General features: G+C 35.8%; 1 protein-coding gene across 3 annotated transcripts in view; it reads left to right on the top strand.

Annotated features, from left to right (window-relative positions):
* Window positions 1-3,223: 3,223 nt before the first annotated feature.
* STAM2 (signal transducing adaptor molecule 2) overlaps window positions 3,224-25,564 on the top strand; it is a 44,354-nt gene continuing 22,013 nt past the window's right edge. For all 3 annotated transcript variants that reach the window (XM_054562691.1, XM_054562690.1, XM_054562689.1), the window contains exons 1-7: window positions 3,224-3,415; window positions 20,890-20,974; window positions 21,916-21,991; window positions 22,097-22,195; window positions 23,080-23,226; window positions 24,732-24,801; window positions 25,378-25,564. In XM_054562691.1, the coding sequence (XP_054418666.1) occupies window positions 3,376-3,415; window positions 20,890-20,974; window positions 21,916-21,991; window positions 22,097-22,195; window positions 23,080-23,226; window positions 24,732-24,801; window positions 25,378-25,564 (704 nt within the window). In that variant the 5' untranslated portion in view covers window positions 3,224-3,375. The remainder of the gene's footprint in view (window positions 3,416-20,889; window positions 20,975-21,915; window positions 21,992-22,096; window positions 22,196-23,079; window positions 23,227-24,731; window positions 24,802-25,377) is intronic.

Genomic DNA, 25,564 nt, shown 5'->3' with positions numbered 1-25,564 from the left:
AAACACAAAGAGAAGGATGAGAAAGCAATAAAGAGCAAAAGAGAATATACTTTATTTTCTGTAGCCAAAGGGGCATTGATTGTGGTTTAAAAAAAATAAAACAAAAAAACAAACAAACAAAAAACAGACTCAAGACCTGATTGTGAGAGTAGCAGAATTTAAAAGAAGGTTTAATTAATAACCCAATACATGTCTAATAAGTGAGGGCCCTGAAAGAGAAAGAATGAGACCAAATTCTAGAATGTAGGTATCTGGGTGGATCCTGCTGAGAACTTTGAGCTGTTAAGATTTACCTCAATCCTCTACACCAACAGAAGTGGTGCACTTGCCCTTGCTGTAGGACAGTGGCCTCCTTTTGTGTGAAGACCATGCGGAAATCTCACCTGACGAAGATGCCTTCCAAGGTGCTACTTTCTCAAGATTTGCCACAACTGCCTCCAGTGTTTCTAGACAAATAACTACGGTCACTTTTCATACTGGCAGAACTGAAAGAACATACCTGGGGATGGATCTTGGTGTAGGTTTGGGGAAGTGGTCTGAAGTAAGGATACCAGATTTGTTGAGTGTAAAACCCCAAACCAAGAAAACCCTAAAGGGACAAAATCTAATTAAATTTAAGAGGATTGTTTTCTGTTACCAGGAAGACCAAAGTTCAAGAGATTGTATGACAGAAAAATGAAAAAGTTGCATTCCTTTGCACACAAGAATTTGTGGACTGCCACAGACATACCTTTTAATTTTTCAATAACTTCATTAGATCAAGTGATAATCTTTGCATCCTCTTGTTTCTAACACAGGTCTGGCCCTTAGTGACTTAAAATTTTTTGTTAATGGGAGAAACTCACCAAGAGACTAAGTACACACACAGAAAGGGAGATACCTATAGATTTTTGAGCACACTTGCCATAAAGATGAGGAAGAACTAAAGGAGTTTCTTTAAAATGTGAACACTTTCCTAATCCTCAATCCTTTGCCCTTATCTTAATACAAGCTCCTGTACATGATTTCTTCCTGGCTTTCAAGTGAAGCAATAGCCTCCTAAACTGTTCTGCCTGGGTCTGCTTCTTTATACACATCATGCACTCTGACGTCAGATTAATATCTGGAAACTTTTAAGAAAACTATTCTACTGCTGAAAATCTTTGAGTGATTTAGCCTTCTTTGCTAAAGTTTTGTTAAAAAGTGGCTTGTTCTTAGGGCTCTTCCCAATCTGCTTTCTCTTATCTCTGTCTAACCTTGTTTTCCATTCCAACACTAAACCTTAATCCTAGACAAATCCAACCAGAAAGTCTCCAAACATATTGTGAACATCCTAGGTGCAATGTTTTTTTAAAATTTAATCTTGTTTTTTTCCCATTACCATTTAGCCCCTTTATAATCTCCCCCTCACCAATCACCATAGTTGTCTTTTTTTCCCCCTGCAAACCAGCTCCTTTCACCTGCAAATATTTATTTGTGCATATCTTTATAGTATAAAATGCAACCAACTTCCTGATCTATACCATGTGTGAAGATTCTGTACTCTGTATCAAATCTTTGTACCAGAGGCTGTAAAATGATTTTGTTTGATCCATTGTTAAAATGTTAAAGTAATTCTTAACATTTAAAAATCATTTTAAAATTGGAATCCCTAGTATGGCCCGCACTTCAACAAATAGCTAAAGTTTACTAGTAGCTATTAATCTTCAGATACACATTATTTGGTTAGATAGCCATGGCTACATTTGAAGTGTTTATTGAACACCCCATTACTTGCCAGACTCTGTTTTAGATGCAGGGGATACAGCAATAAACAAAACTGATCATGGAATTTATATTTGCAAGAGGGGAGAGCAAAAAATGTAGTAAGTAAATTATGTATTAGTAAGTGATAATGCTATGGAAAAATAAAGCAGGGTTTAGGAGATGGAGTATTTGGGTGAGAAGGGTGCTTGCACGTTTACATTCATCTAGATACCTAGCTGGATCCTATGGGAATCTGAGACCCCAACTATATAGTAGTTTACCCTTATCTGCGGTTTTGCTTTCCGTGGGTTCAATTATCCGTGGTCAACTGTGGTCTGAAAATATTAAATGAAACGTCCCAGAAAATAATTCGTTAAGTTTTAAATTGCAAGCCATTCTGCAAAGCATGACGGAATCTCCAACCATCCTGCTCCAGCCGGTTGGGACTTGAATCATGTCTTTGGCCAGCATATAGAAGCTGTGTGCGCTGACCCCCATTAGGCACTTGGCAGCCTCCTCCTCATTAGGTTGATCTGTGCTATCATAGTGCTTGTGTTCAACTAACCCTTATATTACTTACGAATGGACTCAAAGCCATTGCAATAACTTTCATTACAGTATATAATACCTTCTATTTTATTGTTAATGATCTGTTACTGTGCCTAATTTATAAATTAAACTTTACCACAGGTATGTATGTGTAGAAAGAAATCGGTAATATCCAAGGCTTCAGGAAGCCAATGGGAGTCTTGGACTGCATCCCCCTCCGATAAGGCGGGAATCAGGACCGTCATATACTGTCATCTATATGCTTTCGTCAGCAACTTAAAGGCAAGGAACGTGCCTCATTCCTCTTTGGACTCCCAGAGTACAGTGGTATTTTTAGGGTGCCAACACGATGGAAGCAAAACGTTAGGGGTCCCCAGAGTCAAAGTTAGAGTCATCACGGCATCCCAGAGTGGTTATTCAGGGGGGCTTTAAGCACTAGGTAGAGTGCAACACCATAAGCTACCCGAGAGAAGAGCCAAACCCCTTGTCCACTCTCAAAGCCACCTCTATGCTGAGGCTCCACCCATTTCTAGGCAACAGGGCCATGACAAGAATGTAACAGCGGGCCCACGGCCACTTGGAGGAACCCAGCCTGCCGCTTTGGAACCAATTATTTAGCCATTTGACCCCACAGTTCCGCACGCAAAACCCGGGACAACTGTGTACCCTACAATGCCGTCGCAGGCACCGTAGCTCCAGGCCTCTGGAGCTGCCCAGTTTTAGGCGCGACAACTTCCGGCCTCCGAAGGTCCCCCCACGCCTTAGCTTGCCGGGGTCCTACAGCAATGGAAAGGCGCCCGCGGCGAACGCCTGACCCATACGGGGCCTAGAACAGGGGCTGTTTCTTCCTCCCGGCAGGCAGCAGGGACAGGGGTGCTGAGGGGGTGCCCACGGCTGGCGGGACCTCGCTGCTGGGGCACAATCGAGGGCGGAGTGTAGATCCGGAGCTGGCGTGTCAGGCAGGATTGGGGCAGGTGCGGTGGCGGAAGTAGGTGGACTCCAAGGAAGCTGAGCCATCTAGGAAGGCGCGGCCGCGGGTCAGCTAACCTGGAGCAGCTGTGTCAGCCTGACCGCAGCGACTAGGGCTCGCCTGTCGGCGAAATGCCTCTGTTCGCTGTCAACCCCTTCGAACAAGACGTGGGTAAGTGCTGGTTCCCGGGCCGGGCTGCTGTTTGTGTCGCTGGAAAGTGGAGGTGGCAACTCCCAGAACTGGAATGCCAAAGCAAAGGAAGAGAGAAAGGGGGCGGCGCCGCTGCCTCGCCGGCTGGGAGGGTCACTTCGCCCTGGAGAGTGCTTTCTGCCCCCCGAGATTGGGGATCCCAAAAAAAGGCCATTCCCCTCAGGCTGGGGAAGAAGAACCTGGGGCTTGCTGGAGACTGGGCAAATAAAGCAGTTGGGAAGTTCACGGTATAAACTTTCTGCTCTCCCTAGAGCTGGTTAAGCAATCCCCGCCCTTTTAGGAGATGATGCAGAAGTGGAGACTCTGCTGTCTAGGGCAGCCCAGCACTAGAGACCTTGACTTGCCTCCATTCAGTAGGAGGAACCTATAGACAAATTTACTCAAGCCCTGATAGCATAGCTTCAAGATTTATTTACAGTGGTTGAAGGTGTTACTCTATATCCATGGATGGAGCAAGTGCTGTGAAATGTCTTGGGGTATGAAAACGAAAACCCGAGGGTGTCAAAACAGTCCAGAACAAATAATATTTATTTATTGGAGTTGTAAGAGCGCCTTTGTCTCAGTGACTATTAAGTGAGAAAAGGATGGACGAGATAAGAGAACTTGTTTTTTATTTTTTGTAGTAATAGTTTACAGAACCCTAGGTAGAGTTTTAGGTCTTCGTGGAATGAAAAAATGCATGGCTGAAAAGCACCAGAGGCAAACAGATACTTCACATTCACAGATAATTCACAGACAGTGTCACCTGTTTCATAGTTACAGTTTTCTAATTATAAGGAGACTAGAAAGGGCCCAATTTTGATATATTATGTGATTCCAAAAGCATGTTCAAAAGTTAAATATAATGTATAAGTCGCTTCCATTCCCAGAGAGCAGTCTTCAAATATATATTTCCATAATTTTGCTCAACTTCTTTTTCTTGGTAGCTTAATGCAAATGATTGGCATAAATCTAGGAAGCTTCTGCTTTTCAAACACCTAATGATGGTTTCCTTTATCGCAGCAAGACTTGTATTTTTTTATTGCTGGAGTGACTTTTCATTTTGACCTAGTAAAATAAAATAGAAAGGTAAAATAGAAAAGACAAATGCTTTTCAAATTTAAAACCTGTGGAACTTTTTCTTCAAGGAAAATCTTTACTGGAAGCCCATTGTTTTTTGGTTGAAAACTTGTATAAGTACCCTGAGTTACTCTTCCTGTTTAGCTTTTCTAAACCTTCAGTGGCTTCTGAGATACCTGCCTGGTTTAGTGGATCACAGGTTAGTACCAATGTAGTAAAAGAGGCAGTGCTGTTCAGACTTATAAATACTGCTGTGTGTAGATTATTTCATGGGCAATGTCATTAAACAAAGCTTCAAGTACTTATTTAACTCAAGTATGACTAAGTCAATATCCAACAGGCAGTTTAAAGGTGAAAGAATGAATTTGGTTGAGGTCCATGTGTACCTTCTTTTAGACAAGTGAATGAAATTAGTAGAAAAAGTGGAATGAAATACCCAGGAGTTTAAATTATCCTTTAGCCATTATCACAGAAGGAAAATTATATAGTGCATTTTTCATAACTTAAAGCTCCTTTTTAAAAAAAAGAATACTATTTTTTTTAGAGAGAGGGGAAGGGAGGGAGAAAGGAAGGGAAAGAAACATCAATGTGTGGTTGCCTCTGGTGTGCCTGCCCACAACCCAGGCATGTGCCCTGACTGGGAATTGAACTGGTGACCCTTTGGTTTGCAGGCTGGCACACAATTCACTGAGCCACACCAACCAGGGTTAAAGCTCCTTTTAGTTTGAAATAGTTAAGTCATGCAAGCAAGTCATTATTTAACTTGTGATGTCGCAAGAATGTACCTGTGCCACATCATTGTCTGTGTCACTTATTCTCTTTGATTCAGTCAGATTTTTACTGTTACCTTTTTCTCATATCTTTGTTCACCTTTCATTCAACAAATATGCATTGAATGATTATTGTGTGTCAGACATTGTATTAAGTTCCGGGGACACAAAAGTTCAATAAATGGACTGAATTCCTGCTCTCAGGGAACTCAGTCTAATGGAAGACACATACACACATAAAAAGGAAGTGGTCAAATATTGTGATGAGTATAGTACTAGAAATATATGACACACTTTATTTACATGTTCCTTTATTTAAAACAGGCATTGTCCCTGAAAAGAACTTCCAGGCAGACTCATTCTTTCTGTAAAGGTGTTGACACTCTCCCCCACTTTTTCTCCCCCACTTTTCAGACAGTACTTCTACGTGCAGGAAGTAACTTTACCTCTTATTATAGGTATGATATGGTCATTTTATAGTTAAGGAGCTTTAAAGATGAAACTACATTCCTTTGGTCCATATAGAGTCTCACCTGCGGGTGAGCCGTCTTCCTGACGTCATTTATTTCAGGAAGAAATTCTCTACTCAGATTCAGAGAAAAAGCTGTAGTAGGTCAAAATGCCTAAGAAGGTATTCATAAGTTGATGATGGTATATGACTTGTCAAATGGAAACAGGCCAAAGGCTAGGAAGTTCTTATTTTTTTCAGAGTCAGAACCGACAAACCCAGGTTGGTGTATGCTAGGAATGGAAGCATTAGAACTCTTTAAATTCAATAAACTCAATAAATTATTGGATTTATTTAAGTCTGGATTTATTTTTTGTTAAGTAAAACTCCTTTGAAGCTGCGCTGAGGAAGAAAGAAAAATACACATACCCCAGCATCTTAAAGGGGAATGTAGGGTTCCTGATGTGGAGCCTGGTTGGTGCAGTCTTCTTAGGCCATTCCAAGGCGAAAGTAAAACATGGGGGACAGAGCCACAGTAGGAAGATTTAGTGGTTAGTGTGAAAAGGAATGTCATTTCCTTATATTCTGTACCAATTTTTCTAGTTTTACTACATTGATTCCTCACTTAAAACCTGTCTGTTCTGCTCCCTAACTCCAGTTCTTATTTGCACATCTTATTTTCTCCTTACCTGGTCCAGGCAGTCTTTCTTGCCAGGTTCTGCCTCTGCCATTTAATATTCACTCATAGACTTTTTTTCCCCAGCAACCTTTTTATCTCCTTCCTTAAAGATATGTTTACCTGTGTCCCACAGAGCTGACCTCAAATTCTACCTCTGTAAAATTCTGGCACAGTGGATTGAAGTGTGAACTTTTATCTTAAAAAGAGACTTTCCAAGTGAAATTTGAATGTGTTGTATTGTGTCTTTGTCTTGTGTTCTGTTAGAATTTGACAATGAGGTAGCTTGGGACTTTTATTTCATTTTATTTATTTTACTTTATAAGAAACCTTAATATAAAAATAGGTTTTGATAGCACTTCAGTAATGAAGATTTATTTTACATGTTCAGATTTATAACATTTATGTACTAAAGTCAATTCTTGAACACAGTGAGGTTCTGTCCTATTCATTTGCCTCCCTTCTCAGATTTAAACACTCCAAAAAATGAAAAACTCTATTTTATCATACACCGTTGACCCTTGAACAACATGAGGGTTAGGAAAATTGACCCACGGCACAGTCAAAAATCCTTCTATGACTCACCCTAAACATAAGTACTAATACTCTACTGTTGACCAGAAGCTTGACTGATAACATAGTCAATTAACACATTTTTGTATATGTATTATATACTGTATTTTTACCCTAAAGTAAACTAGAGGGAAAAAGTGTTATTGAGAAAATCATAAGGAGCCGTGACTTCTATGGCTCAGTCATTTGGGCGTTGTCCTGCTAACTGAAAGGTCGTCAGATCCATTCCCGGTCAGGGCACATGCCTGGGTTGTGGGCCTGGTCTCTGGTTGGGGACATGCAAGAGGAACTGATTGATGTTCCTCTCCCTCTCTCTCTCCCTCCTTCCCTTCCCCTCTTTCTAAAAATAAATAAATAAAATCTTTAACCAAAAAAAAAATCATGAGAAAATACATTTACAGTACTGTAAAATGTTTATCAGTACTGTAAGATTATGTCATCTGTTTTAGGCTTTGTGGTTCATCTGCAAGTTCTTTCAAATTGCCAGTGGAAAAAAAAATCTTCATACAAGGGGACCCATGCAGTTCAAACCAATATTGTTCGAGGGTCAACTGAATGTACTCTACATACAAGTATACTACATAGTTTTGCATGTTCTTAAACTTCATAAAAAGTGTTTTGTTTGCATTTCACTTGCAACTTGTCATTCAGCATTTTTTGTGATAGTTTTAGCTCTCCTTCATTAATTTTAAGACCTATGTGGTATTACACTATATGAATATGCCGTATTTTTTATTGACTCCCCTGTTAATGGACATGAAATTTTTTCCAGTGTTTTGCTTCTGCAGACAGTATTGCAGTGAAAATTCTTATCCATGTTTTCTTGTTTGCATGACTGAGAGATTCTCCAAGGATTGTACCTTGAAGATTCCTTATTTCCTTTTTAATAACCTTAATTCCTTATTAAAAGTGTGGATAGTGCAAAGTTGCAAAATACTGATTTTTAGATAGCAGAATTACCCTTTTAAGTGTTTGTAGGAGATTTTAGTCCCACCAGCAGTAGAAGTCCCTGTTAATCGATGTTCTCGTTAACACTGGGCATTGTCAGAGTTTTAAATTATACCAGTGTGATGGGTGTGAAATAGGGCATTGTTTTCATTTTATTTCAACTTCATTGCTAATGAAGTTTAGCATCTTTTCATATATTTCTTGGTCATTCCATTTTCTTTTACTATAAATTGCCTCATTATTTTTACTTTGTAGGATTATTTTTTCTTGATTTTTGGTGTCCCGAATACGTTCTCTACCAATCTTTCATTGGTTATAAAAATTGCTAATATATATCTCAGTTGTTTGTTTCTTTTTACAAGTTTCTGATATCCTTTATTGATAAGAAAACAGTGGTGGGAAAATGGAAACAACTGTACTTGAACAATAAAATTTTTTTTGAAAATGAAATTAAAAAAGGAATTTGTTTTAATTTAGTGATATCATCCTTCTCCCTTGATTTTATTTTCCTTGTTTAGGAATTCTGTCTCTAACATGAATTTATAAGGATTTTGTCATATTTTATTCTGAAAGTTTCATTAAAGTTTTGATTTTCACAGTTAGGTCTTTAATCTACCAGGACTCGGTCTTTATGTAAGGTCCCAGGAAGGATTTGATTTGATAGTCAATTGACAATAGACAGTGATCAGTTTATCTAATCACCATTTACTGAATTGTCTACTTTTTCTCCACTACTTTGGAGGACTCTCCACTTCATACAGCACTTCCTTTTATGAGGCCTGTATCTGTGCTTTCTGTTTTCTACACTGTTCTCTTTAGCTATTGTGTACCAGTACCGCATTCTGATCTCATTGACCTTTATAAGTGGTAGAGCAAGTCCCCTGTCTTGTTTTTCTTCATTTTGATAGTCTTACCTGTTTTTGGCCTTTGTTCTTTCATACCAGTTTTTGATCAGATTGGTCAAATCCTAAAAGGGAATTTCTTTTAGGCTCTTTAGGATTTAAGAGAAAAAATATTATAATTGATATTTTGTTTCATATGAACTGATGTTATTTAAACCATTCATTTTTACTCCTTGATAATAACATTTAATTCTAAGTTTACTTAGATTTTAGTTTGAAAATAAGGCAAGAGAGCAAGAAGATGATTTTTCTACAAGTGAATATATGATATAATAATATGATAGCAGTGTACTTAGGTGGGTACGTCTCTGTGCTGCTTTGTTGTTTGTTTGCTTACATGAAGGGACTTCAGAGGTATTCTTAATGTTAAAAGACTACATCTTTTTTTTAAGTATGTTGACTAGACTATTAAACACCAGTCATTTGATAACTTATATTTCTATCATCTATCACCCAGATATCAAAACAAAACTTAAAGATATATCATTTATCTCCTATTATTTTCCCCCTTCTCAATTGCCTTGTGTGTCCAAATCTAGCCTTCTCCCTCCCCACCTTGGTTTTTATACTTTTCATTTTTTACAAAATTTTCAAAAGTAGTTTTGCTTGCATTTTTTTCCCTATTTTAAACAGCCAGTCAGCAACATTGGTGAGAATATTGTTTCTAGAAACCTGAAGTATTTTGGTATTGCCCAAACATTCTTTTCCTTATCCTTCCTTTTTAGCACTGAGGTTCACACTGGCTTATTGGCATTTTCAGGTCTTCCTTTGGAGTAATGAATACTGTTCCCATCTTCTAGGCTACCCTTATGTCATTTTCTTAATAGACCTATAAATTCCTATGCTTAAGGGGTAAGCACCTCTCTCTTCCTGTGACACCCTGTGGAACACAACATTTTTTACTACTGACACCTGTTTGTGACAGCTATGACCGTTCCATTCAAAAAGGACTTGTTTTAGTTTCCTTTAGTTAAGGAATGTTGAAAATTGAAGAGCCAGGGAAGTAGTTAGAAGCCTAGCTTTTAATGAACCTCAGAAGTTACACTTAATAGGTCTCTTACAAAAGCATAAAGGAAAATGATGAATGATTTTAAAATTTTATTATGTATAATATCCCTATTGTTTAGTATAATTTTTAAATGGTAGCATATAGAATTAAAAAATTGTTACTGAAATTTTTCTGTAACTGAAAACTCACAAACTTTCCCTTAGTAAATACAGTCACATGAAGCACTTGTTTATCAGTTTTAGTTTGCATTTTGAGTAATGTAGTGACTCAATTTTAGTTCATTGAGCTAAAAGGGACTTTTATTATCTGGAGCAGCTTCTTTTGCTCTCATATGTAATAGATGAATTATCTTAACATTCGCTTCTAAAAGCTATGCTTAAATACTTAAAGAGATCTAGCACACTCAGTGTTTTGGTTTTCCTACTAGTACTAAAGTTGAAGGGGTAGATCTTTTTTATTTTAACGTTATTGCCTTTTTAGGCTCTGTTACTTGTGTTAAAAAAAATTCAGCTGAGTAAATTTGAACATTTCATTGGCCTTACTAAACAATTCATCAGTTAGGCAGCATCCCATCTAGCAAAGCACAGAGATACTAAGAGGAGTTATGCAAAATGGAAGACTTATATAGGAAAGGGGGGCAAAAAAGTCACTAGGAAAAGAAAAGTGAAAGTTCATTGGTGGAAAGTAGTTTAGGGTGATGATGGCTTCTTACTGGCAGAATTGTGGTGTTTCCCATTGGCTGGGCTTGTTGAAAATCTCTTGCCAGAGTAGTCAAGTAGAGAAACCTTCCTGTTGGAGGTGGGCTGCTTGTTGGAGGTAATTGACATGAATGGGGGTGTGAGAGCTCCCTCTACAGGTCTTCCGAACCCCAATTTTAGTTGAGATTTCATTTATTACAGTACTGTGCTGTATGTAATGTGCAGTTTTTTGCCCAAATTTTTGAGGAAAAAATAAGGATGGGCTTTATATATGGGTATAATGATTACGTACCATGTGTATAATAATCCCATGTATGGTGCACACAAAAACATGTGTGCACATTATATATGGGAGCACATTAATTTTCACATTTGATAACGAATGCATATTTGTATTTAGTATAGGGATTGAACCTAACAAGGTCAGTGTATCAGACATCACACCCTGAAGATTATTAACATTCTGAACTTATATTTAGCTCGTATTATTTTAGTTTCATTCAGAAATTTGTCAGTATGTGGCGGTACAGTTTTAAGAATTTTAGCCATTTTAGTGGTATCTCATTGTGGTTTTAAAATGTATTTATCTGATTACTGTTGCTGTTGGGCACCACCTTTAAATATATTTATTCACCAAATGAATGTCCTCTTTTCGGAAGATTCTGTTTAGCCTTTCATCCCTTTTTCTTTTCATTTAATTTCTACAACACTTTTAAGCCTGGCAGCCATTGTAGCCTTCATTTTACAAATGAGCACATGGGTTCAGATTTGATTCAGAGCTGAGATGAACTACCTAGAGACCTTAATTTAAGCTAGTAAGTAAATTTCAGAGCTGGGTGTAGAGAACGCAGGTCTTCATTTTTTAATGGGTGATGTGTGTACTCTGCATGTGCTCACAGAGTGTGCATAAGGATTTCAAGTCTATAGAGGTCATGTGATCACCTGCCCAGTCTAACAACTTTTGATTTTCCATCTGTGACATTTTGGCATGGTTATGGGTACTTTGGAGACTCATTTTTCTCCAGCTATGGGTAAATGTCTTACACATGAAGCTTTCTGATAAGTCTGTTTCAGCACAAATTATACCTACTACATTTATGCTTCTGCCTTGTTTTCTACTGTAAGTGTGTTATGAAAATGAGAGGCCGGGTTTGTTTGTTTTTTTGAAGTTGGGAGGGGGTATAACTCTCATGTAACAGGATTATAGCAGGCCTCTTGGAAGTATTAGCCAAGAAGAAAGTGAACTTGCAGGAATATAAGGATGGCCCTAGACCTTTTGCCTTTTAATAGATGATTTACAATATTAAAAGGCAGTAACAGGTAATTTTGTTGTGTTTTTTTTTTTGATCCTGCACCTCCTTCCTATCTATCTCATTTGCCCAACTCTCCGAAAATGTTGGTGGTGACATGTGAAATGAAAAAACAGCTGCAGTCACTCTTCTGTATTCAACCAGAACAAAAGCTCTTAAATATATATGTTTTTAGATGATGTAATAAGTGAAGTTAATCATGGCATTCTGGCTGGTTCTTTCCTTATAAACAAGAGTTGAACTTATATTTATCCTAATCAGTATGTTTAAAATGTTCGTGTATAGGGAAACTGAAAACCAACTTGTTGGGAAGGGTAAATTTAGCAGTTTTGAACAAAAATTGCATCCAAGAGGCAGTTTAATATAGTATTTAAACTTAGGGAATGTACACTGAGACAGACTGCTCAGATTGAAATTCCTGTTTTTACCACTTACTGGCTGTATGACTTTGTGCTATTTACTTTCTGTGTCTCAGTTTCCTGATTTTTAAAATGAGGAATTCTTACTTCATTGGATTGACATTTAGCATATGCAAAATGCTTTGAAGCTGTTAGTTGTTGTTGTTTTAAATTAAACTGTTACCTATAATTCAGTACTCAGAGCTGTAAGTAGGTTTTTATTGTAGGAAATAATGAACAGCATATTTTAAAGTAAAATTTATGTTAAACTGCCTTCCCCAGAGTAAACTGCAGATTTGCAGCAATAAAAATTTACCCAAACAAATCAAAACATTAAATGAGGAGGAGGATTAAATGAGAAATGTGTTAAACCCAACACTCTAGAGTACTAATTATAGTTGTTGTCATTGGACTCAGGGAAGCAGGTGAAAAATATTTTGAATCTATCAGGTTGAGTTATTGGGCATTTAAATATTTTAATCTCAATTTAACTACATAAGAATTGTATGGTGTAGAAATTTAATGTGTATACCATTATTTTAATAGTGTAAACACGTGTGAATTATAAATTAGAAAAAATGGGCTCACCTACATTTTCAAACAATTTTTAGTTTATCATAAATTGGCCCAAAGAAAGAACATTTTTATATTTTTAAGAAAAGCTGTCAGCTGTGGTTTCCTGTTAGATACCACAATGAATTCGACTCATTTACTTGCTTTTCATTTTCTAGCTTATTTCTGTTCTAAAATTTTTTTTGCCAGTTTTCCCAGTTCTCCTGTAATTTTAAGGTGTAAAAATAATTGTTTTCTTCTTATTAATATGTAAAAATTATTTTTCCTTTAAGATCTAAGCATTGCTTTAGTCATATCCCAAGATACTAATATGTAGTATCCTAATTATAATACATTTTTATATTGCCTTCTATCATAGTCTTAATTATATATGTCCTGATCATTAATTTCCATGTGATTGTGTTTTACATTTGGTCTAATAAATATATATTGTATTCAGAGAATATACTGTGTATATTTTCCTAAATTATTTCTAGTGTTTGGTAGTTACATGCACATTTGAAGAAAGATTTAAACTCTGCTTTAACGTACAGGAAGTCTTCACTTAGTACATAATTCCAATATGCATGAGTTTAGTTACCATGTTTTAGTTAATAGCATCAGTCTCCCAGCAACAAGCTTTGTAATACCTTGAGCGTAGAACCCATGCAAGATTTTGAAATACAGAAGTACGAACTAATAGCAGGTGGTGTTTTGAACCACTTAATTTGCAATAATTTGTTATATAGCCAGTTTAAAAAAACGAATAGACTGAGGCTCTGTTCAGTTTTTTAATCTTTATTTCTCTGTTTTTCAAATTTGATTACTTTTATTAACTTCTCTTCATGTTCACTGTTTCTGTAGTCTTGTAATCTGCTTTTAAGCTCATCCAGTGAATATTTTTAGTTTAGATCCTGTCCTTTTCATTTCTATGAATTCCATTTCTCTTCTGAGCATTCACCATCTACTCACTTATTATGACCACCTTTTGCTTTAAGTTCTTGGAAAAATATATAATACCAGCTTTAAAGTACTTTTTTCTAATTCTGACATTTGGGTTATACAGTTATATGTTTTTATCTTGATTGTCGGATACTTTTGTGTATCTAGTAATTTTTTAAATTATACTGGTCATTGTGTTTATTCTTTGTAAGGAGGCTAGTTATGTTGCTTTCCTTTGAAGAGTGTTGAGTTTTGTCAGGTAGTTAAATTATTGGAGAATCTTTTAGGTTTTTGTCAGGCTTGGGTTTGTTTTGTTTTCTTTTTTTGGTTTTTTTTTTTTTTTTTTTTTGTGAGGTAGGCCTATTTTGATATTGAACTAAATTCTAAGGGGCCTTTACTCCTAAGGTGCAGCCTCTTCAGGGTTTCAACAGAATGTCTGAAATGTTCTCTCTACTCTAGTTGGGTATGGAGTATTAGTCTGCTTGGCCTCCCGTAACTAAATACCATATACTCATGGCTTAAAGAACAGAAATTTATTTCCTCACAGCTCTGGAAAGTGGAAGTTCAAGATCAAGGTCGCAGCAGGGTTGGTTTCTAGGTTGCAGATGGCTGCCTTCTCACTGTACGCTCACAGGACCTCTTTGAATGTATGAGAGACAGCTTTCTGGTGTCTCTTCTCAGGACTCTTAATGCTGCTATAGCAGGGCCCCATTCTTATGATCTCATTTTAACTTAATGACTTAGCTGGAGGCCCAGTCTCCAAGTACAGCTACACTTGGGGGTTAGCTATATAAGAATTTTGTGGGGGACAGACATTTTAGTTCAAAACAGGCAGGAATTCCAGAGACTCTCACACTGTGCTACCTTTGAGCCCCGTAGTAGGTGACTTCTGCTAGTCCTCATAGAGCCTCACTCTGTGTGTTTGTGTGTGGCGGGAGAGAGGTAGGAGCAGCCCTTGATCAACAAGGAGCATGTGCTCAGAAATCTAGTCTATCTCCCAGCTGCTCTGCTAGGGCTGGTTTCCTTATGTTAGGACAGGAGAATGTTCCTGGACAGAAAGGTGGGGCTGTTGTGAGGTTCACTTCATATTTTCTTTCCCTTAAACACCTCAGACCTGAACTGTTACTCATTTTTTGAACACAGTTGCCTCATATATTTTGGCCTTTTTTATACATGTTTTTCATAGAATAGCAAATCTGGTACCAGATACTCTGTTATGGTTGGAAGTAGATCAGTTAGGAGTTTTTATTTCCAAACCTAGTTGGAGGAGCTTTAAAGATCTCTTGTGGGCATTCCTGTTCTATATAGTTAATTTTTTTTATTACTTATAGAGCCTATTTTATTAAAAGTTTTATAGGTAAACTTGAATTCCTTTTAAAGCTGTATGTTGAACATACTGGACTATGTGGCGGGGGAGCCTTTTTTGATGGGCTGCTGCTTTATGATAGTTAGAATCTTTCTGAAGTATTTCACTGGGTATATGAGGCTCTCTTTATGCAGTAATCAAAACCTGGTGATGAAATATTGTGACTTACACCCACCAAACCCTGGGAATTTAGCATGTAGACCCCAGGAGAGCTCTTTTAACTCTCTTACCATTCTGTGCATTTGACATCGCATAATGTGAGATAAGGCTCCAAAACTGGGCAAAGTGACACGCTATAAAAGAATGGTCGTTAATTATAATATTTAAACTTTTTCCAGTAGTTTAAAATGCTCATAAGTACATAATTTAACTGTTATTTTGTTCACTTGAAAAATGAAATCCTTTGGCAGGCTATTATAAAGTGTTCAGTTTTTATACTTTTTATAAAGAGTAATCGTGAGCCCTATATTTGTAGGGAGTAGTACTCTGAGTGGTAGAGTATTCAAATCAGGACTTCTAATTTTCACAAGATTAAATCAAGTAAAAATATTCTGTCTAGATAGTTTTGAAATTATTGAAAGGGTTTTGGGGATATTGCATAGGCTTCACATTTAATTGTGTATCACATGACCAAAATTGTGTGTCAGAATTTGGTAATTGATGAGTCTGGTCTGAGATCAAAGAGGAAAGGATATATTCTTAGATGTTGGAATTAATGAAATATTTCATAAAAATACTTTTCCTGCCTCATGCCATATGCTAAACGAAATTCTCGAGTAGATTAAGGGTTTACCCATAAAAGAGAAACTATATATATACACAAAAGAGAACATAGGTAAATATTTAATCTTCAAGTAGTTCTAAACACTGTGCTGGAAGATACTATTTTAAAATAGAATGATAGATCTGTATAGCAAAAACAAAACTCTGTAAGCAAAGAGAAAAGATGAGCATGATGTTGGAAAGTCACATTTAATAGATATGATTTGCTTTTTAGATTCAAGATATAAAATTAGTCACCTGTCTTCTTGTATCACTGTACAAGAAGTCCTTTGCCTCCCTCTTTAAAAAAAAATAAGCAACAGATACTTATTTCTCACAGTCTGGAGGCTGGGAAGTCCAAAATCAAGGTGCTGGCAGATTTGATGTCTGGTGAGAACCAGTTTTGTGATTCATAGATGTCATCATCTTGCGGTGTCCTCACATGGCTCATGTGGCTTCTGAGATAGCTTTCTGGGTCTCTCTTTATTTTTTAATTTATAGGGGTGATATTGGTTAATAACATAATGTCAGTTTTAGGTGTACAGCTTTATAATACAATATTTGTGTACTCTATTGCAGTGATTTTCAACAGATGTGCCACAAGAATTTTTAAAACATGCTCTACCTGAGTGTTAAGTCAGGGGCACTGACCTCTTTGCCACCTAGATTGTCAAATTAAAAAATGACAACAGCCAACACAGTAGTTTTCCCATGTATATGAATCAAAATTATTCCTATTTTTTTGGCCAGATAAGCAAAATATTTTTTGGTGTGCCACAGAATTTTAGTAATTAGTTATGTGTGCCTTGAGAAGAAAAAGGTTGATTTCTATGGCTAGGGACTTCCAGTACTACATCAAGTAAGAGAGGTAAAAGTGGACATTCCTGTCTTTTTCTAATCTTGCTGGGGAATAGAGGGACCATACCTAAACACTATAAAGGCAATATATGACAAACCCACTGCCAGCATCATACTCACTCAGAAAATGTTTGAAAATTGCTGCTCTACTGTGTGCCCACCACTCAAAGTCTGGTCTCCTTCCATCACCCTGTATTTGACCCCCTGTGCCCTCTGTGTCCTCCCCTTGCCACCCCTCTTCTCTGGTAAACCACCGTCTGTTGTCTGTATCTATGAATTGGTTAAATTTTGTTTGTTCATTTGTTGCTTTTTGTTTTATATTGCACACATGGGTGAAATCAGTTCTTGTCCTTTTCTGTCTGACTTACTTCATTCACTTAGACTAATTCCCTTAAGGTCCATCCATGTTGTCACAAATGGCAATATTTATGTTTTTTATGCCTGAGTAGTATTCCATCGTGTGTGTGTGTGTGTGTGTGTGTGTATGTATATACATATATGTATATGTATATATACATATATACATATACATACACACACACATATATACACATATATATATAGCACATCTTTATCTAGTCATCCATCAAAGGACACTTGGGTTTTTTCCATGTCTTGCTTTGCCTTTTGAGGCACTTCCTTCTGCATTTACCCTACCTCCCTGTGAGACTCCAAAGGTATCGTCATTCCTCTTTAGTAAAACAAGAAGAGAACTGGGGTCTCATAAAGTGCACTAGTGCTTTTGCCTTTTGTAGTCACACGGTGTTGCTATTGCAGGTTAATCCTGTGCAGTGCCTTGGATGTTTCTCTGCTCAGCAGTGAAGCTCTTGCTGGTCCAGAACTTTGCACACACAGGGCATCATAAAAGCTCTTATAGTTCATATACTTGGAAACTCTATTATTGTTTTCCACATTGCAATATTGTGCCAGGGAGATAGGACATGGACTATGGTAGATAGCAACCAGCATCATTCATTCTTTGAATAAGTACTTAGCGAGCACTTTGTGCCCTGATACTGTTGCATCTACTTGAAATAAAAATAGTGAATAAAACAAAACAAAAAATTCCTGCCATAATGGAGCACATTCATGTTGAGGGTTGGAGTGGGGGAGAGACGTGGTGGCAGAGATAGACAATAGACAAGATAAAGTATTTATGCTATGAAACATCTATAGAAAGGCCTAAGCATGAAATCCTGACATTTTTAAATAATTTTGAATTTCTTCTATGTGGAGTATCAATACAATTTTAGTGAATGTAACAAAGAAGAGAGACTGGGTACCTGATAGATTTAAAACCATAGTTTGCTGATAACCTTCTTACTAGATTGTATTAGCACTGTGGCCACTGTATGTAATGGTACATTATTTAGCTATTAAAAATAGTGGTATAGAAATATATTTATGAATATGGAGAGATTTTTGTGGTAAGTGGAAATGCAGGTTAGGAAATGATACATTTCATATGATCACACTATTAGTGGGAAATACATTTTCTTTTCTCCTGAGGTTTCCTTCCTGGAGAGGGAGTTCCATTAGTGTCATCTGACTTCCCCTGCTCCTGTATCCATTCCATTCATGATGGAATGATGTTTCTGATGGGGAAGCTTGCAGTTCACTGGCCCTATTGATGCTCTTTGTCCATGTAGGAGCTCACTAGTCTGTCCACAGCCACTGAGTGATCTCATCTACTTCTTGATGGAGTAAGGTGTGCAGGGGCTCCCCGCTGCAGGGTGCGGGGTGCCCCTGTGTAGTGCTAAGGCAGGCCCACCTCTGGGTTCGCTCTCAGCAAGCCCATTTGTCCAGCATACCTGGAGCTTCTGTTAGTAATAACAGCAGTTATTTTACTTTTTTTGGTTTGTTTCTCAACTTACTTGTAATGGGCAGGGAAGAGACTATCAGTTTTGGGACGCTCTCTCTGGACACCTCATACCTATCATCCTATTTTATGTAGTTTTATCATATTTTTATTTTTCCATTTATGTGTATAAAAGAAAGTCTGGAAATAATATGTGTTATGATCTTCAAAGAGGTTGGTAGAATTAGAAGATTTTGTGTGTGTGTGTGTGTGTGTGTGTGTGTGTGTGTACTTTTGAATTCACTAAATTTCTTAGATATGTTGTTAAATAGTTAAACATTTTAAATCTTTAGGGGGGAAAAAAATACATCCTGGTCTGACTTTACAGGTAGAGGAATTAGTCATCTCTGTACAAGGGAAGAAGCTGGACCTGAGTAGATAATGTTTCTACCTGCATAACTTGGGGCTTGAGTTTAGAACTTAGCGCAGGGCAAAAATCTATTACTTTTCTAAAACCTTCGGCTTGTCATTTCTTCACATATGTCAAAATAATTGTTTTCTATCCATAGTGTTAGGCAATTTGCATGGCTTTTAAAAGTGAGTTCCAACATTTAACTGAGGTAAACTAGATTCTGTGTTTTTCTTTCCTACCTGACAAATATAGCTGTTTGCTTAAGCCTGTTTATTTTTTGGCTGCTTTTACCATTTATTGCCTTTAAAAAAAGGAAGTACTTTAGATTCTTACCACTGTTATAAGCTTGTATGTATGTAAAACCAGATTTGGCTATATTTGAAATTATAGGATATAAAGGGGAAAAATATAAAAAGTTTCTAAAGTATAGTTTTTATATCCTCATGTCTTACACTAGCAGAAAAAAATGGTATCTCTCGATATTGAAATTTTTTAAAAAGAGTAAAAATACTACTTAATTCAGTCATTATATTCTAGTCATGCTCTTAAAAATTTACTTTAAAATTTTCATTTTGATCATAAATTATTTCAGACCACAAAAAGATACTGAGAATAATTTCTGGACACTTACTTTAGAACTTAAAAAACAAAACTTTATAAATATCATTAAGTCCTTATTTACCCCATTTTGATCCTCCATCTTAAATTTGATGTTTTTCATTCTCATACATATGTTATTTTTAGTACTTGTGTACTTATATCTCAAAATAGAGTGTATTTTTGAGTGTTTTAAAACTTTACATGAAACATTCATATATTGCTGGTGGAATGTAAAATGGTACAGATGCTTCGGAAATTGCCAGATCCTAAAAAAATTGCTGTGAGACTAGCAGTTCTCCTAGGTATATACCAAAGAGGTATAAAAACATATGTTCACACAAAAATTTGTACACAAGTGTTCGTAACAGCATTGCATTATTAATTTAACCAAAAAGTTAAAAGAAATACCCAAATGTTCATCAACTGATGGAGAAATTAAATGAGTTATATCTGTACAGTGGAATAATAATTCAGCAATGAAAAGAAATGAAGTACTCATACGTGCTTCAGCATGGATGAACCTTGAAAACATTATACTAAATAAAAGAAGCTAGTGACGACAGACCATATGTTGCCTGATTCTAGTTATATGAAAAGTTCAGAATAGGAATCTATAGAGACACAAAGTAGATTAGTGGTTTTCTAGGGTAGAAAGTATGGAGGGAGAATGGACTGTGACTACCAATGGGTATAGGTTTCTTTTTAGGTTAATGAAAATTCTCTAAAATTAGATAGCAGTGATGGTTGCACAAGTCGCTATACTAAAAACATTGAGTTGTATACTGTAAGTGGGCACATTGTATTGGAACATGAATTATATTTCAGTAAAGCTGTTTAAAAGGTTCATGTAAATGTTACATATTCTATTAGTTTTTTAAACTCAGCATAAGCCAAACAAATCATTGTATTTTGAGATTTACACATTTTCGTACATTTAGTTCTGTAGGACTCATTTTTACATTCCATTGTATGAAGTTTTTATATTTTAAGAATCTTATTTTTCTTTTTGCTTTTAAAAGCAATGACTCAGTATATAGTTTAATTCATATTTCCTTATATGACAACACATTTTAAAGGTTTTCTTCCAAATTAGAATTTGATAGCATTATTGATAGTTTCTAATTTATTGTTGACTAAATTTATAAGACATTTTATTGGTGTAACGTAGAACATTTAATTCATTTATTTATACAATTTAAAATTGAAATGAGCTAAAGTACTCTCTCTTCTGAAGTTTTTTCATAGTTCTTTTATATTTAGCAAAAGCAAAGGTAGGGCTGCTTCTGTGCCTTTCTTGTTATCGTAGTGTTACAAAAGATGTGTCCTAATTTTTGTGTATGCTAATATCTTATAGAAAAAGCCACAAATGAGTACAATACTACGGAAGATTGGAGCCTTATTATGGACATATGTGACAAAGTTGGAAGCACTCCTAACGGGTAAGATGCCTTATCATCCTCAGTAAGTGTCTAAGGACATAAGAACCTGTGTCTCTTTTCTTGATGTAAATTTGAAAAGTTACTCTTTACTTTGGGGGGAATAAAAACAAAGAGATCGTAGTGGTGCAATTTATGGGAATAACCTTATTCTGAAAGAACAAATGGAAAAAGTTCAACCGAAAACCTGAGATAAGTTAAAATACATAAAGCCTTGGCACAATAGAGACACATGTTAACAATGAATAGACTAGTCGTTTAGGAAATTCTCTTGTAACTTAGACATTTATGGGAGTCTTTTAATAGGGTAAATAAATACAATAATTTAATAGATAATAATGCTGAAAAGCATTTCAGTAATCAGTAGGTAAATATAGTAACGTCATAATGAAAAAAGTGAATATAAAAAAGAGGTGCTTTGGGGGAGAGATGCAGCAATTAAGCTGAACTGATTATACTTTAGAAGTTGAGAAGACTGAAGAAAGCATTTGTTTTAACATTACAACTTCTAAAGTACATTCATGCATGTTTATACTTAAACCTTTTAAGACTATATATACTGCTCTTTTTTCCCGAAAGATAAGAATTTGCTGTCCAAAAGCTAAGTCTCTCTTGAACAAATGAAAAGATATTTTTTATATGATAACAGTTCTCTTGTTTCAACTGACTTTTTTTGAAATCACCTTTTTTATATGATACAGTTCTCATTTTGACTGACCTTTTACCTCTTGATTTTGGAATATACAACCTTTGCAATATTTGCTTTTTTTTTTTTTAACTTCTACAAGTCTATGAACAAAAGAGTGTGTAAAATTATTTTAGGTAATAAGTTTACAGGATTTCATTTTTAGATTTAAAGTTACTTGGTAGTAATATACCTCATATTTTTAACATGTGATTTGAAATTCTGAATATTTACTTAACCTTCTTCATTTTTTTCTTAGAGCAAAAGATTGCCTAAAAGCCATAATGAAAAGGGTACATCATAAGGTTCCTCATGTTGCTCTGCAGGCATTAACTGTAAGTAAAAGTCATGTTATTATTTGATCCAAATTTTAAGTGTATATTTATTTTAGTAAGTTAATATCTCAACATATGTATATTGATTTTTATTTTAATTAATAGCTTCTTGGGGCTTGTGTGGCAAACTGTGGAAAGATATTTCATTTAGAAGTATGTTCCCGTGATTTTGCAACAGAAGTACGTGCTCTGATAAAAAATAAGGTAAATTTTTAAAAGAGAAGAAATATGTTATTAAAAAATATGTACTCTATGTCTTTTTAACTATATATATAGCATTGATAAAGTTGTATTATAAATGAAATCATTTTTAGACAAATTTGAAATGAAATAAAACTTCCTGTTCTAAAATTTGATGTTTTTATTTGTAGCACCAAAAACTGTTTTCCTCCCCAAGGCATATATGCTAGTGATAATAGCTAATCTTTACTGCTGGTTAGTTACCAGTCACTGCTTTAAGCATTTTACACTCTCTTGTTTAATGCTCTTAACAACACTTAGATTCTCTTGTCATTTTATAGATGCAGAAATTGATGTTTAGATGTTAAGTAACTTGTCCAAGTTAATGCCAGCCAGTAAGTAGCATAGCTCTGGTTCAGATGCAGGTTTCTGTAACTCCAGTGTCCAAAATAACCACCGTTTTATACTGATTCCCATAAGAGATGGAGAGCAAAACGGGCCTTTATCCTAAAGCAGGGTAGCTGGGTCTTCACTCTAGGGATGTTGTTTCTTTTAAGATGGAAACTGAAGCACCATTCTCATGCTATTAGTGGCAGAAATACCAGAATTGTAGTTTAGTTGACATAAACAGCTTATAAGAAAACATTAAAGAAATAACCTCTGAATATAAAAAGCTTGTAATTATATTAAAACGTAGAAATTGATGTTCAAAAAGGGTAATTTTGCAAGAAATAATTATATCTTAAAAATAAATAGGTATTTATCAAGTACTTGACTAGGCTAGGTATTGTTGGACTTCTGTTGACATTCATATCATTAAAGGAAATTTGGGTGGTAATTCTCTTTGTTGTTAAATAATTCAAGTACTTATTTTAACCAGCTCTTTTTCTTTGCCTTTTCTTTAAAAGGCTCATCCTAAAGTATGTGAAAAACTGAAATCTTTAATGGTGGAGTGGTCAGAAGAATTTCAAAAGGACCCCCAGTTTAGTTTAATATCTGCAACTATTAAATCTATGAAAGAAGAAGGAATTACTTTTCCTTCAGCAGGTTCTCAGGTAAGAGATTCACTCAAACCCATGGTTGACCCTTACAATTTTGAGGGTATGTATCTTACGTAAAATCTGGGCCAGGTGTATTTTAATCATCACCCACCTCCACTCTGCATGTGCCTATCTGGCATAGTGTCTTATATTTAGCAGGTATGCTAGTTGTAGTTAATTTCTTCTACATATCAGAACTTTCCAAAGTGACTCAGCCATAAATAATCTGTTTAATGCTACTCTAGAGTCATGCAGAAGGCAAAGGTGGATGAGAGAGCCTTATGATCAAGAAATGTATAGTAAATTTGAAGGGTAGCTATGTACATGTGAAAAATAAGTAAATTATAAGTGAGAAATATGGATGAGGGGTACAAGTGCTAGCATAGAGAGGTAACTACAGACTGGGCTGGTGAAAGTGAAGACATAGAATTTTGGGATTGGAATGTATTCAAGAGGTAGAGAAAGCTTAAGACCTGTTTGTTAAAGAATGAATATGCCTGCAAGGAATGGTTTATATATAGGGCGGGTGGAACTATAAGACGAAGTTTATTTGGGGAGATAGGGGATAGCTTTAGTATGATGGAGTGGAAGGCAGATGTCATGAATCACTGTGTGGACTGTTTAGGTCTGTGAGGGAAAAACATTGTATCGTAGGTTTTGCTCTCAGCCTCTATTGCTCTCCAGTTAATATCATTATATGGGTTAGGGAAAGAGACTGGGGGGTGGGGGAAGGGGGGAGAGAGAGAGTTTTAATTTTATTGTAGACTCTAGACTAAAGAAACAAAAAGAATCTTTACAGCTGACCAGGCCAAAGGACTCTAGGTAGATTTTGGGGATAGAAGTCTTTTAAGTAATAAAAAGCAAGCATTGTCCTGCTCTGTCCTTTCTGCATGTCATTCTCAGAAATCTGTGTGACAGAACTGGTTGATGATTCAGAATCCTGGGCATCTCTGTCTTCCATGCCCTTAAATTTAAGCATGACCTTCCTTAATCCTCTGCTATGCCTGAAGAGCCACCACCATTCAAACACAATGAGTAGTAAAAGAGGGCTTAACTTGCATTCCTGGTCTTCACCCCTTGTTGTCTCTGTCCTCCTTCCTCTTCAGTAGAAAAGTCATCATGGCTTTTTGCTGCCGCTTCCCTTATAACTATACGCCTGCAACAAAATAGCGTTTCTCACTGAGTTGAGAGACCTTGGACTATGTAGATAAGGAAGTGCAATCAGGGAAGATGCCTATTTAAGTACTTTCTGTATGCCAACTTCTGTGTCAGATACTAAGATTTATGTACTGTATAAGCCAGTTCGTGTCTTTTTTGAGTTTATAATGTTTTCTTGAAAATTCTCATGTTTTATTTTAATATTTGAAAACAACTACTTAAACTTATCGTAAAGGACTTCACTTTTAAATGAAATTCATTAGTTATTACCAGTTTTATTTTAAATTAGATGTGTGAGTAATTATAGAGCTTGTGTTTTCTTTGAAAGGGTAGTTGTGTTTATTTTACTTATACATTTACAGACTGTCTCAGCTGCTGCCAAGAATGGTACATCATCAAACAAAAACAAAGAAGATGAAGACATAGCTAAAGGTAAATCATCAAATGTGTAATTTAGTGTTACTGGAAACACCCTTGACAGAACAATTTATTGCAATAAAAATTATAATAAAATTGGGTATACTTTTACTATTTTACCTCACATATAGACACTAGTAGTGTCTGAAAATTAAGTAAAACAATTGACAAGAAAACAAGATTAATTCATTATCTTTGTCAATTATATATATTTAAAGTCATACCTTTGAAAAACTTACATTTCACCTTTTCTTTAATGCCAAAGTTATGAGTCAAGCACAGAAATATATGTTCCCAGCTTGTCCTATATGGAAAGCTACTCATATTAAAATGTCACAATCTGTTTGCTATAAAAATAATAGCTGCTGTATATGACAGACTGTTATAATCAGGAATGAGCAAAAACTTTATTTTAAAAAGTGTCATGATTCTCTGCCCCTCTAGAAAGTTAACTGCTTAGTGTTTATGTGGACAAATAAAATACTCACTTGATTTATCCTCATTAAATATTACATTAACATCTCTTTTTAAACTTTAAAAAAATCAATTAATTCTGGCTACTTTTTTTTGCATTTTAATTTTTCAAACTAGCTATTGAATTATCGTTGCAAGAGCAGAAGCAGCAGCACACAGAAACAAAGTCCTTATATCCATCTGCAGATGTTCAGTTAAATAATAAAGTTGCAAGGAAAGTGAGAGCTTTATATGATTTTGAAGCCGTTGAGGACAATGAACTTACCTTTAAACATGGTGAAATTATTATTGTTTTGGATGACAG

The sequence above is a fragment of the Pteronotus mesoamericanus genome, unplaced genomic scaffold (assembly GCF_021234165.1).
Source record: "Pteronotus mesoamericanus isolate MK-2021 breed Mesoamerican mustached bat unplaced genomic scaffold, CSHL_Meso_final scaffold_651, whole genome shotgun sequence".
NCBI lineage: Eukaryota > Metazoa > Chordata > Mammalia > Chiroptera > Mormoopidae > Pteronotus > Pteronotus mesoamericanus.
The sequence above is the reverse complement of the archived record's forward strand: the minus strand, read 5'-3'. Positions and strand labels throughout refer to the sequence as shown.